Consider the following 15,000-nt stretch of genomic DNA (forward strand, 5'->3'; position numbering starts at 1 on the left):
CCTCAACCGATGATGACAAAGCTGCCTTCTACACCCAGCTCGACCGCACCATCCAGGCAGTGCCCGCCAATGACAAGCTCGTTGTGCTTGGCGACTTCAATGCCCGAGTCGGCAAAGACCATCGCCTGTGGGAGGGAATCATCGGCCGCCATGGCTTCGGAAATATCAACGCCAATGGCCAACTCCTACTGGGTCTGTGTGCAGAACACCAACTTGTGGTAACCAACAACATCTTCCAGTTACCAAAACGACAAAAGACCACATGGAGACACCCACGGTCTAAACACTGGCACACCCTGGACTACGTCCTGACCAGAGCCAGAGACCGAGGAGACGTCCGCATCACCCGATCCATGCCCGGAGCGGACGACTGCTGGACGGACCACAGAATCCTCATCTCCTGACTCTCCGTGACGACCCTACGACCACCCAGAAGGGCACCTGACAGCGTACCACACCAACGCTTTGATTGTAGTAAGCTCCGCAACCCACAGGTGGCACAGAACTACAAGGAGGCCTGCGAACAACACCTCGCAGACCCCGTGGGTCAGGCAACAGTTGAGCACCACTGGACCACCCTCAGAAACGCCATGGCCCGTGCCGCGGAGGAAACACTAGGCTACACCACCAAGAAATGGCAGGATTGGTTTGATGAGAATGATGCTACCATCTTTCTTCTCATTGAAACCAAACGACAAGCACGCCTGACTTTGGAAAACCAACTAACAGCAGCTAACAAATGTGCTCACAAGGTGGCTGAAGCTGGTTGCCAAAGAAGGATCCGTGAAGCCCGAACACCTGGTGGCAAAGAAAAGCTGCAGAAATACAGAGTTTCACTGACCAACGTGACCTGCGCAGCTTCTATGCAGCAACAAAGGAAATATTCGGTCCCACACGGTCATCAATGGCCAGCCTGAAGGACGCGGATGGGGCCACGACCATCACTGACAGCGAGGGCATCCTGGCCAGGTGGAGGTCTCACTTTGAGAACCTCCTCAATGACCAAGCAGACACCCCAGACGATCTCCTGCGAATGACCCCGCAGCATCCCGTCCGTCAGTGGATGGCACTACCACCTTCCATCCATGACTTCAACAAGGCCCTGCAGCGCATGAAGCCCGGCAAAGCCCCAGGGCCAGACAACATCCCGTTGGAGCTCCTCACTCACGGTGGCCCCGGTTTGAGGAACCGTTTGATGCTCCTTATACTGAAAATATGGTAGACCAAGACCCTCCCCAGTGACTTCCGCGATGCAAACATCGTTACCATCTTCAAGAAGGGAGACAGGGAGAACTGTAACAACTACCGGGGAATATCACTACTAAGCATTGCGAGTAAGATTTTCGCACGGATTCTCCTTGACCGCCTCCTTATTCTCGCAGATGACGTCCTGCCAGAGTCCCTGTGCAGCTTTCGACCTTCCCGCGGGACCATAGACATGATCTTCTGTGCGCGACAACTACAAGAGAAGAGCCTTGAACAACAACAGCCCATAATGTTCATCTTCTGGGATTTGAAAAAGGCCTTTGACAAAGTACCTCGACCTGCCCTGTGGGCTGTCCTCAAAAGATATGGCTGCCCACCCGATTTTGTCAAGCTGGTGCGTGCCCTCCATGACGAATGGTTGGGAGAGTCTGCCACCAGAACTCTCTTTCAGACCCATTCCCCATCAACGGCGGCCTGAAGCAGGGATGTGTTCTGGCCCTAAAGTGTTTCTCGCTATACACCGCAGCAATGCTCAACGAGATTCCCCCAGACACACCCTCAGTCGACCTACGTTTCCGCATGGATGGAGGCGCTTTCAACCTCGCCAGACTCCGCGCCAGAACCAAGACCACCTTGTGTGCAGTGCGAGAACTGCAGTATGCTGACGACAATGCCACCCCAGGTCAGACGGCAGAGGACCTGCAGTCGTTAGCTGATGCATACAACTCTGCCCCACGAACGTTTTGGGATGCAAGTCAACACAGATAAAACCAAGATCCTCGTCCAACATCCACCAGGACTGATGCTCCCAAACTTCAATACCACAGTGAATGACCAACCGTTAGAACAGGTGGACCAGTTCTCCTACCTAGGGAGCATCCTAACATCAGCTCCCACAAGCAAAAAGGACGTGGAGAACAGGATCAGGGCAGCCCAATCCACCTTTGGCCGACTCAACTGCCGCATATTTAACAACCACGCACTGACAATGACCACCAAAATAATGGTGTTCAGGGCAGTAGTCTTCTCCACGCTCCTGTATGCATGTGAAACATGGACGCTATATAGAAACGATATTAAAAACCTAGAACGCTTCCAACAAATGAAACTGAGGCAGATCTTGAAAATCCCCTGGGAGAGCCACACCACCAACATTGAAGTCTTAGAACGTGCCTCGCTGACCAGCGTGGAGGCCACCATCATCCACCACCGCCTCCGCTGGATAGGACACGTGCATAGAATGGATCCATCTAGGCTCCCAAAGAAAATTTTCTACGGAGAACTGACCCAGGGCACCAGACCACGAGGAGCCCCGAAAATGCGCTATAAAGATCAACTAAAGCGCACCCTGGCTCTAACTGACATCGATCCTTCCTCATGGGAAGAAACAGCCAGGGACAGGAAAACCTGGAGGAGTACAGTACACCATGGCACCGTGGACTTCGAGGAGAGGAGGAGACAAAATGAGGAGGCTAGGAAGAGAAGAAGGAGAGAGCGATTAGAACAGCCCTGCCCACCACCTACCCTCCCTTGTGAACACTGTCCGCGACTCTTCCACCACAGACTAGGACTTAACAGCCACATAAGACATAAACACCCACCCCATAGATAGGAGGCTGATGGCTAACGGCAGAACCCAATACTCGGACACGAGTGGGCGCCGACGATATATATCACATAAATATGCATACGTATTCATATATAAATATATATATGTATATATATGTATATATATATATATATATATATACATAAATATATATATATATATATATATATATACATTCACACATACATGTATACATACATATATATACACATATATATATATATATATATATACAGTATATATATACATATATATAAATACATACATATATATATATATATATATATATTTTTTATATATAATAAATATATATATCATATATATGTATATATATTCATATATAAATATATATATATATATATATATATATGTGCGTGTATATATATAAATGTATATATATATATATATGTATGTATATATACATGCACATACATATGTATACACACATATATGTACAAATATATATATATATATATATATACAATATATATATATATATATACTGTATATATATATACATACATATATATAGTATATATATATGTATATATATAACATATATTTATATATACAGTATATATATATATATATATATATGTATATATATACATATATATATATGTGTATATATATATACATATATATATGTATATATATATATATATATATATATATGTATATATATATATATATATATATAAATATATATATATATATATATATATATATATTTCTTTGTCTACCCTCAAGGCCAGATTAAATCCCTAAGAGAAAACTGAATATAGATTGGCCACTCAAAATCCCTTCTGGAAATCCCAGATAATCCTCATGGTAGGATTTATTTCTCTCTTACTCAATACGCATAAAAGAGGCGTACTCATTCTTCTGTATGAGTTGATCGATTTGCTTACGCACCCTGGTGTCGCAATGCTTATGGTCAGGGTTTAAAATAGTTTTTTTTAATAAGCTTTTCAGGCAACGTTTCCAATTCATTTTATTCTCATGGGGTATTTTCTCTTTACAAAAATTGTTCAATAGTTCTTTTGTTTTTAGATTTTTTGGTCTGAAAATTTTTCTCTGGTTGAATGTTTTTTGTAATTTTGAATTTTTCTATCCATGCGTTTTTGCGTACACTTTTATAACAAAAGCACCTTTCCTTAGTAATACTGGTTAATAATTTTCCTTTAAAATATTGCCTTTACTTTTGGATAAATAGTAAATTACGATGCAAAAGAATGAAAAAAAGCGTTGTAGAACTAGAGGGGTACTCAATAGAGCATAGACCTCCGCTGCGGCAGCTTATTTCTCGACCTTTTGCTCCACCTTGACTTTGACCTTAACATGTATTAATATGTGTTAATTTTCATACACTCAAATATGAACCAAGTTGGAAATCTCTGTGACAACGATGTCCTAACTTATAGGCTGATTACCTAAATTGGACATTTTGCTTGACTGTGACCTTGACCTTTTGACCTTGACCTTCCAATATTTAATGATTTCCAGCTTAATACATAACAGTTAATCTCTGCTAGTTTCATTACTCTACGATTAAAACTGTAGCCAGGAAGCTGTTTACAAACACACACACACACAAACAGGGGTGAAAACATAACCTCCTTCCAATTTCATTGGCGGAGGAATTTAATCGCTTTTGTTTTAGATGTGTTATTAAAAGTTTAAAGATTACTCGTGAATGGCAAAGACTACGGACATTATCAATGCCCTAGAGGTTAACCAAATGCACATATCAACACTAAGCCCTTCTCCAACAAAGCTAGGACCAGGGAAGGCCAGGCAATGGCTGCCGATGACCTAGCAGGTAGGTCTGTAGGGTGTCCCAAGCCCCATTATCTTTCAAGAATGGTGAAGTAGCAGATAATACAAGTAACTATCGATCTTGAGCGGCACTCGAATCCTAGTCTAGGAGATTACCAGGCAGGGACGTTTCCAATAGGCCGCCACAGGCCCTAAAGATATGCCATTTAATACCTTCGAAACTTATTAAATCACTTTACAATAAAAAAGATGAAAAGAACGTTCAGAGATTTCTTTTTTTTTAACCTGATATCAAGTTCCCTTTTTAATGTAATAATTTTTTCTATTGGAATTGTCAGAGTAATGTGTTATGCATCTAAAGTATTGAATCATATCGGATCATGAGGCTCTTCCTTTCCTTTGACATTTCAGAAATGGAAAAACTTGTGACGTAAGATAGAGAGAGAGAGAGAGAGAGAGAGAGAGAGAGAGAGGGAGGGAGAGAGAGAGAGAGAGAGAGAGAGGTTGTTATCGCACTTATATTAGAGGTCTTCTTTACAACAATATCTTTCTGCCACTTATTATTATTATTATTATTATTATTATTATTATTATTATTATTATTATTATTACAAGCTAAGCTATAACCCTAGTTGGAAAAGCAAGATGCTATAACCTCAAGGGCTCCAAATGGGGAAAAAAAGCCCAGCGATGAACTGAAACAAGGAAATGAATAAACTCCAGGAGAAGAATAAACAATCAAAATAAAATATTTCAAGTTCAGTAACAACATTAAATAAGACCCCTCACATATAAACTAAAAACAAAAGGGGAATAAACAAGAATAAACAAGAGGAAGAGGAATAAGATAAAACAGCATACCGGAGTGTAGACTCAAGCAAGAGAACTCCAACCCAAGACAGTGGAAGACCATGGTACAGAGGCTATGGCACTACCCAAGACCAGAGAGCAATGGTTGGATTTTTGGGGCGTCCTTCTCCTAGAAGAGCTAAAGCTTTTCTTCTACCCTTGACAAGAGGGAAGTAGCCACTGAACAATTACATTGTGGTAATTAACCCCTGAAGCGAAAAAGAATTAGTAATTTCAGTTTTGTCAGGTGTATGAGGACAGAGGAGGATATGTAAAGAATAGGCCAGGCTATAGTGTGTTTATAATCTATAACTATAACCTCTGGTAGGATACCTGATATAACTCCTGAGAGTTCTTTCTTGGTGTTACCAGGAAACTCTAATAATCATGAAGGAAGTTCCCTACAAAAAAGGAGAAATATATGGTTACAGATGTCCTTGGAACCTTGTTTTATGAAGCGGTAAGTTAAAATATCCCTCCAGTCATTTGTGAGGAAAATCTCCAGAAAGTCTTTTAACTTTATAAAGTGGTACATTGAATCGTTCAGATCTTAAGATATTTTATTTCATTTGTTAATTACTTCTGATGTAGTTTATTTATTTCCTTGCTTTCTTTCCTCACTGGGCTATTTTCTATGTTGGAGCCCTAGGGCATATATAGCATCCTGCTTTTCCAACTAAGGTTGTACATTAGCGAGTAACAACAACAACAACAGCAGCAATAATAATAATAATAATAATAATAATAATAATAATAATAATAATAGTCAACTATCAGGAGTATAAATAGTGTTGATAGTGGATAATGGAAACGTAATTTATGATTCTTGATTATTTTTACAGCATTGTATATTTTCTGTCAACAATAAGCAGTAAAATTATGAAACGTTTATCATGTAATTTCTTTATCCCTGCCTGTAGACAAAAGCTTCGAGAAACTAGCTTTAAATTTCTAAAGTTTCTGACGCCCTGACAGTTCTGAAGTCTTACAATTCTGAAGCCCTGGAGTTCTGAAGCCTCACAATTCTGAAGCAATGGAATTCTGAAGCCTTACAATTCTGAAGCCCTAGAGTTCTGAAGCCTCACAAATCTGAAGCCCTAGAGTTCTGAAGCCTTACAATTCTGAAGCCCTAGAGTTCTGAAGCCTTACAAATTCTGAAGCCTAGAGTTCTGAAGCCTTACAATTCTGAAGCCCTAGAGTTCTGAAGCCTTACAATTCTGAAGCCCTAGAGTTCTGAAGCCTTACAATTCTGAAGCCCTAGAGTTCTGAACCTTACAATTCTGAAGCCCTAGAGTTCTGAAGCCTCAAAATTCTGAAGCCCTAGAGTTCTGAAGCCTCACAATTCTGAAGCAATGGAATTCTGAAGCCTTACAATTCTGAAGCTTACAATTCTGAAGCCCTAGAGTTCTGAAGCCTCACAAATCTGAAGCCCTAGAGTTCTGAAGCCTTACAATTCTGAAGCCCTAGAGTTCTGAAGCCTTACAATTCTGAAGCCCTAGAGTTCTGAAGCCTTACAATTCTGAAGCCCTAGATTTCTGAAACCTTACAATTCTGAAGCCCTAGAGTTCTGAAGCCTCAAAATTCTGAAGCCCTAGAGTTCTGAAGCCTTACAATTCTGAAGCCTTAGAGTTCTGTAGCCTTACAATTCTTAAGCCCTAGAGTTCTGAAGCCTCACAATTCTGAAGCCTAGAGTTCTGAAGCCTTACAATTCTGAAGCCTCACAATTCTGAAGCCCCAGAGTTCTGAAGCCCCAGAGTTCTGAAGCCTCACAATTCTGAAGCCCCAGAGTTCTGAAGCCTCACAATTCTGAAGGCCCCAGAGTTCTGAAGCTCTGGCAATTCTGAAGCTCTAAAATTTCTAGAGTTCTGAAGATTCTAAAGCCTACTTCATCCTGCATACGGTTGTAATTTTACATATGAAATTAGAATTCCCTATCTTATTTACTTAATAAAAATGTTGAACATCTAGATTAGATTGAAAAGGCTAATTAGGCAGTTTTATGGATATAATATATTTCCTTTTTTTATAATATAATGCAGTCTCTGTTTAATGGTGAATTGAAAACTTCCATAAAGAAGTTTCTTTAAGATGGAAGGAGTAATAAAATAGCATAAATGATACTGACATCATTATTTTATAATAATCAGTATAAATCTTTTCCAAGTGGTTAATTGAACACGTTCACAGTACACACAAACATACCCATACGCACACACACATTATATATATATATATATATATATGTATATATATTATATATATTATATATATATATATATATATACATATATATATATATATATATACATATATATATATATATATATATCTTCTTCTTTGTCTGTATCTCCTCCCACTTCTTGCACCCCTGTCAGTGGCTGGGTTTTATATATATATATATATATATATGCACATAAATATAATAAATACATATAAATACTGTACATATATATACACACATATATACATACATGAAAGTGTGTAGATCTATTTTTCATATTTTGAAGCCCATTTTCACCTTATAATTGATTATCCAGGGTGAAAAAAAAGCAATAACCGATAATATATATAAAACATTTCAAAAGTGATCTCTACAATTGCTTCATTAACTATAAATTTCCGGAAAAACTTATCAGCTGAAGTATATTTTTGTAATTATTGGAGCTCCTGAATCCTACCGATCAACTTTCAACCTACATTCTCCGCTTGTCGAACTGTAATTATTCTCTTCACTTCTTCCAGTTTCAGTCATATCGGAAACACAATTTCATCATCTCCAGCTCATATAATGAATTTTTATCGAGAGAGAGAGAGAGAGAGAGAGAGAGAGAGAGAGAGAGAGAGAGTCCGGTTGAAATTGATAATTATTGAATAAAAAAAACTCTATAGTTGTATGAGAAAATACACTTCGATTTTCTCTCTCTCTCTCTCTCTCTCTCTCTCTCTCTCTCTCTCTCTCTCTCTCTCTAGGTTGATTACAGTTTCAGTTAAAACTTATGTTATCTGCACTGACATTTCTTGAAACTAAATTCAAGTGTAACAGTTTCATAGAGTAATTGACATCTATTCATAGAAAATTAATTTAAACATTGTGTCAGGATATGACTATAGTCTATATCTACAAAATGAAATTCTTTGAACTCTCCCCATTATATTTATTTGAAAAACCAAATTTTTACAACTGGTATGTGATCTTGATATTGATATAAAAGGACTATCAATTCATCACCACCACCACCTCTTATGCAAAAGGCATCCTGTTAAATTTCGCCAGTCGTCTCTATCTTGAGCTTTTAAATCAATACTTCTCTATTCACTAACTCCTACTTCAAGCTTCATAGTCCTCAGCCATATTGGCCTATTAATTATTTTGTGATTATTATGATAATGGTAATGTATGATGTCTACGATTATATAGAAATCTTTTTTTTATTTAGTGACTAGTCTCACTTTAGCTAAGATCTCTTCTTCAAATCAGAGAATAAGAGAAATGCTCATAAGTTTTCTCCTTTCTATGAAGTTTAACCTTAATAGTTTCCAAGCGACAACTGCAGAGTTGAACGATATATGCGAAAGATGAATGGAGACATTTATAAATTATATCATAACAGACAATAACACTCTCTCTCTCTCTCTCTCTCTCTCTCTCTCTCTCTCTCTCTCTCTCATTACGCATGATAACCGATTAGAACATTTTTAACAAAAGGTCATTTATATGATATGATCACTAACACGCGTTTAAAGGCCACTCATGAATGACAGAGGCAAGGGACAGTAACATCGCCATATCAAGGAGGACAATGTCCTAGAGACTAACCATTTATACATAATTATGATCAGAGCCTAAGCCCCCTCTACATCTAAGGTAGGCCCAGGGAGGGCCAAGTAATGGCTGCTGACGACTTCAAATCCCCCATCCTTACCTCACAGCGATGGCGAGGTTGCAACGACCAAAGAAACTGACGCATTTGAGAGGGTCTTTAACCCCAGTGTGGCAATCACCAGGTAGGGACGTTACCACATCGGCCACCACAATCCGTGGCTTTCATGCTCTGAGCCACAAATGGTTTGCTTTCAAACAAACTCTAACCCAATAATAAAGACATATGGGCAAATTCGCTTAATGAAATTTGCAATGCAAAAAGATACAAAATAACAAAGTTAAACCCATTGTCCTTTGAAGGGGAGTAATTAAGATTTTTTACACTAATTCTCGTTGACTATCATAAATTTACGATCAAATGTTGAATCATAGTTTTTATCTTTTGAGCAAGGGCACTGTCCTAGGAAAACTCAAAATGCAACAATGCAGTAAATAACTAAATCAGACAAAATATATTTCCACCCATATGTCGCGTTTTAACCGGTACAAATTTTTTTTCGAGCATAGCACAGATTTAAAGATTTTTTTTTTTTTCTCGAGGGAGGTCACAAACCTAAGGTAAGCTCCCTACACCACTCCTTAGATCCACCAGTGTATCATCCAAGTTTATTCCTTCTCTATCGATTTACCACAAGTTTTCTAAACACTGAATTTAGAAAAAAAAAAATTCTAGTTCTTTGTTATAGAAAGCAACTATGGGGTTAAACGCTTCATTCAATAGGAAATAGAGGTCTTTACTATAAATAACGGTCTTTGAAACTATCTACCTAGTTATACATAATGAAAAGTATGCAGCTCCTAAAGATTCATAATTTATGAAATAAAATATATATTTTTTTTATTAATAGGACAAAATTACGAAATATAACTTTAAAACTATCTACAGTTATACACAATGAAAAATAAGCTGCTTTTAATTGGTCAGAATATATAAAATCTTATTGGAAAAAATTTTCTGTAGTACATTATTAGGACTAGATTAAAAAAAAAAGTTAGTTCCTTACGATATATAACCGTCTTTAAAACCATTTACATCGTTATACAGTGAAATATAAGCATGTTTTAATTTTTCAGAATTCATAAAATCTTAAACTGTTTAAGTAATTTTCTTCATCATCAAGACTAGACTAAAAGTCGTTAGTTTCTTAAAACTCCAGAAGTATGCTACAGCTGCTTGTAACACGATGAACACTAAAATAATCCTGGTAATGGATATTTTCATTTAAGTACTAACTCTTTCCTTAACTTTGTCCAAAAAGAAACCCTCTTTATATAAACATCTATAAATCTATTATTTCAAATCACTATACTACCAAGCTTTAATGACTTTTTAGAAAAATAAAGATTTTAATTAGCTTAAAAGTTAATACTATTAAAAATGAAAAAAAAAATAAATTGCGAAAGAATATATCAAATTGCGAAAGAATAAAGACCTTGCGACTCTGCTAATTGGCCAAACTCGTTTCTGATAGTCATACAATCGTGGAAGTTTTTATTTTTACTTGAAACTAAAGAAAAATCTTAGTGGCTCATGATTATCAAACAATTGTTCTCCTATATTTCCCAAGGTTCCAATGGTCTGAAAAAATTACTTTAAAGTTGAGAGAGTGGGACAAAAAACTAACGTCCCTAATTGAAACTTATCCAAAGATCTAGTAAAAAAAAAAGAAAAAAAAAATAGTATAGAGTATGAGAACAAGCAAAGTCAAGCGATCTCTAGCTGCAGTTTAAAATCATTGACTTACAATGTTGATGAATTCTTTCGTAGTTTCCCCTGTAAAAGTTAGTTTTTACGAGCGATATAATCCCTAGTGGCCTACACTAACAACCCCTCCATTAAATTCGTCCTTTGCGCTGTCTTCGAGAGGCAAATACACAAGACAAAACTAGCTCATCTAACTAAGTATGAAGTCATTAACACCATTTTGGCAAACACTGATGCGTATATTGACTAATCAATGTTAGTTCAATATATCAGACTTTCAGCACATAGGTTATCTATCTTTAAGAGTTCTACCGTATCTTTAACAATTCCTTTGTAGCAAAATTCTTGCAGTAAGTTACCCAGTTCGTTTGTTAAAGCTACGCTAAATTTTATGCAAAAAGTAAATAAACAGTTATTAAAATGACTTAGTTCAGCTTTCAAAGCAGCCCCAGATTTAAATTTATTTTTAATCGGTGAATCTTTGTGAACAAGAAGGAAATACGGCTTCCCTTTTGAAATCCTTACAAGTGATTAGTTTAAAAGAAACTGGCTTTTTCTCTTTTCATATACAGACTTAGAAACTTCATGTAGTTTCCTTATTAAAAAGTTTAAACCAAGACCAAAACTATAAAATTTAACCTTTAATTTTCAACATGTATTACAGTAATCGAACAACCAAGTAGTAAAAAGAAATTTATTTGAAGACCATAAACCAACATAAAGGAATGGGGCTTCAAACAACCATAAATTAAATATGAAATATATATATTTCAATCTACTAGACAGTAGACTAAGCCACCCAGCATATTCCAATAACTAAATATCAAATCAAATAAGTTATTTTTTAATGGCTAATCTAGCAGGATTTTATCTGCCAAAATACCTAAATTTTGCCCAAACAGAATTTTCTTCATCAACATAACTAAAATTAAATGTTCATAAAATTTGCAAATTAGGTTTTTGCCGTTAAAACGTACCAGTAACCTATTTAAAGGAATTACTAACGACTAGTTAGCCAGTCTTCCAATAAAATTATTTCCAAAAACTCCAATGGACAATATCCAAAATTTTATAAAATTTCTTGACAGGACTTAAAAATCTTCAGGCCGGATATCCAGCAACAATCTTCCAGCAACCCAAACTATACCAAAATAAAAGTTTCAGATCCTCAAAATTCAGTCCTTGAATTATCTTTTCCTGAAGTCGCACCATCCAATCTGAAAAGTGTCAAGTATCAGAAATGTTTCTTTTAAGAGTTGGGAAACCCTAAATAAATTGACAAACATCTTAAGCCTGTAGTATTAAGAAATAGACATTAACAGCATGATAAAAGTGTAACAATTTCGTACAACAACTTAGATACATACACTTGAAACTTAGAATAAGTTTTATAAGCCATCTTAACTGAAAGGAAAACCGAAGGGGAGATTTTGATTTATAGTATCTTAAGAAAATAACTACTTTAAATATGAGATTAACAGGCTTCAAGTGAACTGCAGAACCTAAATAAACGTACAAAAAGTAGAATACTCACCAAACTTAAAACTAAAGGGTTTAGAAGCAAGCCTCCCTGTAGCACACGGTAGACCTTCAACGGTCTACCGTGTGCCACAGGGAACGTCCTCCCACGATTGGGGGCGCCGCCCCCAATCGGGGAGGACTAGCTTGCTTCAAAGGGGGTTAAAAACAAACCATAGAATAATACTTGCCTTTTGATTCAGACTGAAAAATACTTCACCAAGTTCCAGCGTTGTCACCAGTCAGTCTCTATTGTATGTAGCTAGAAGTTGAACTGTACGGAAAGGTAATACAGGTGTCACGAACTCTCTAAATCAAGAACAATTTCCATTAGGATTATCAGCTTAAAACGCACAGGTAATCGAGGTATCACAACCTGACACCTGAAAGTAGAAATAAACCAAATAGTTACACTATTCAAAAGAGAAAAGAAAAATACCATTCGGTACACATACATTAGACAGAACTTATAAAACCTGAATGTCAAGGTTAAAAAATTGGCATTTGAAATAAATTCAGTGTATACGGAAATAACTTACACATATCAACAGACCTCTACTAAACGCCAAACTATTTCAAAACCTTAGACACTTACACAAATAAAAATCAACTCGACACAACGAACTGGTCACCACCAACTAAAACTGATCGAAAGACCTACAAAGCACGCTGACGAATCTTCGCTCTGCCAATCCAAGGACTCTTGAGAGAAAGTCAGGAACTATAACTGACGTACTTATCACTCGCTTGGTACATTTCTTAAAAAGTCAACTTTACAGCGGCCGAGAATTATAATTATTTCTTTATAGAATCATAGACTTCCTTCTTATTATCATTATGCTTTCGCTTTAACGATAGTTCAATCATCTGGCTCTATCAAATATGCTTGGGAAAGAGGGGTATATATATATATATATATATATATTTATCTATATGATATATATATATATATATAAATATATATATATATACATACATATATATATATATATATATAGTATATATATAGAGTATATATATATATAAATATGTATATATATATATATATATATAAATATATACGATATATATATATATAAATATATAAATATGTATATATATATATATATATAAATATATACGATATATATGATATATATATATATATATATATACATATATATGTATATATATACATATATATATATATATATAGATATAGATATAGATATAGATATAGATATAGATATAGATGTAGATATAGATAGCTGGATTCATGCAAGTCGTAATGGCTATTTTTGTTCGGTAAGCTTCTTAATGTTGAGATTTATATTTCAACAGTAATTTAAAGTTCAGCGAGTCATATGACTTTATCCATAGTATGGATGCAAGTATGCTCTGATTACAGAGAATGTGTTTTACTTGTATATAGATTTTGAGTGATTCTGCAAACTTTGACAAGATAATACGTACACAAAAAAAGAAAAGAGAGAGAGAGAGAGAGAGAGAGAGAGAGAGAGAGAGAGAGATCAAACAACCTTTCGAAATATATGAGATTTTTAAAATTTGTTCTCAGAAATTTGAAAATAGTTGGCTAGTTAGGTAAGATGATGGTGTCCGAACAAATATAATAATAAAAAAAATTTCCTTCAGATTAATCAAAATATTCATAATAGATACAAGAAAAACAGACTGCATAAATGCATAGCAGCTAATGCAGGGACATGTAATGGGATTTTTTTTTTTTATTTTCATTAGGAAAATTTACATTTTGACAAAGTTCACTTTCATGCAGACATACTTAAATTCTAGACATTTATACTTTATATGTTAGTTATTACAATGTGATTTATAAATCATCATTTACATCTACTATACATATTATTACCCAGTCACATATGTAATGTGATTAGGGGTCATTATCAAAACGAATTGCTGACAATTCTATTCTGTGAAAACAGAAACAAACAAATAATACATAATTAAAATTATGAGTTTTTCATATTTCTATTTTTGAAAAAAAAAAATGGAACAGAAAAAGGTATGAAGGTCCTTTGGCAATAAATTCACTTTGTCTCACTAAATATTTGCAAAAGTCAGACTACCAACTATCCATTTATGACTCTTTCGAATTTTGGATTTTTTTTTTTAAACCATTCTACCTTTCTCGATTTTTTCCATCAAAATGATCCCTTTGAAAGAAATGCGAATATTTCATAGTCCTGGTTTCATCTGAATAGACGGAGGTAGCTTATTTGAGCTTGTAAAAAGTTGAAAAAGTTTACTTCAACCAGTCGGTTACTCTCTCTCTCTCTCTCTCTCTCTCTCTCTCTCTCTCTCTCTCTCTATTAATATTTATTATTATTTACAGGTAAATATAAGTTTCAGGAATTGATATATGGCACTGCTTTCGTCTAGTGAAAAACCTAGTAAAAAAAAATATCTTTATACATAAAAACTTAACCGTTGGTG

At 35.8% G+C, this 15,000-nt stretch overlaps 1 protein-coding gene across 1 annotated transcript in view; it reads right to left on the reverse strand.

Moving 5' to 3' along the window:
- Window positions 1-12,847: 12,847 nt before the first annotated feature.
- Window positions 12,848-15,000, reverse strand: part of LOC137656295 (uncharacterized) — a 12,461-nt gene continuing 10,308 nt past the window's right edge. Inside the window, exon 3 of the mRNA XM_068390467.1 lies at window positions 12,848-12,932. Within this exon, the coding sequence (XP_068246568.1) occupies window positions 12,848-12,932 (85 nt within the window). The remainder of the gene's footprint in view (window positions 12,933-15,000) is intronic.

Source organism: Palaemon carinicauda, chromosome 17 (assembly GCF_036898095.1).
Source record: "Palaemon carinicauda isolate YSFRI2023 chromosome 17, ASM3689809v2, whole genome shotgun sequence".
In the NCBI taxonomy this organism is placed as follows: Eukaryota; Metazoa; Arthropoda; class Malacostraca; order Decapoda; family Palaemonidae; genus Palaemon; species Palaemon carinicauda.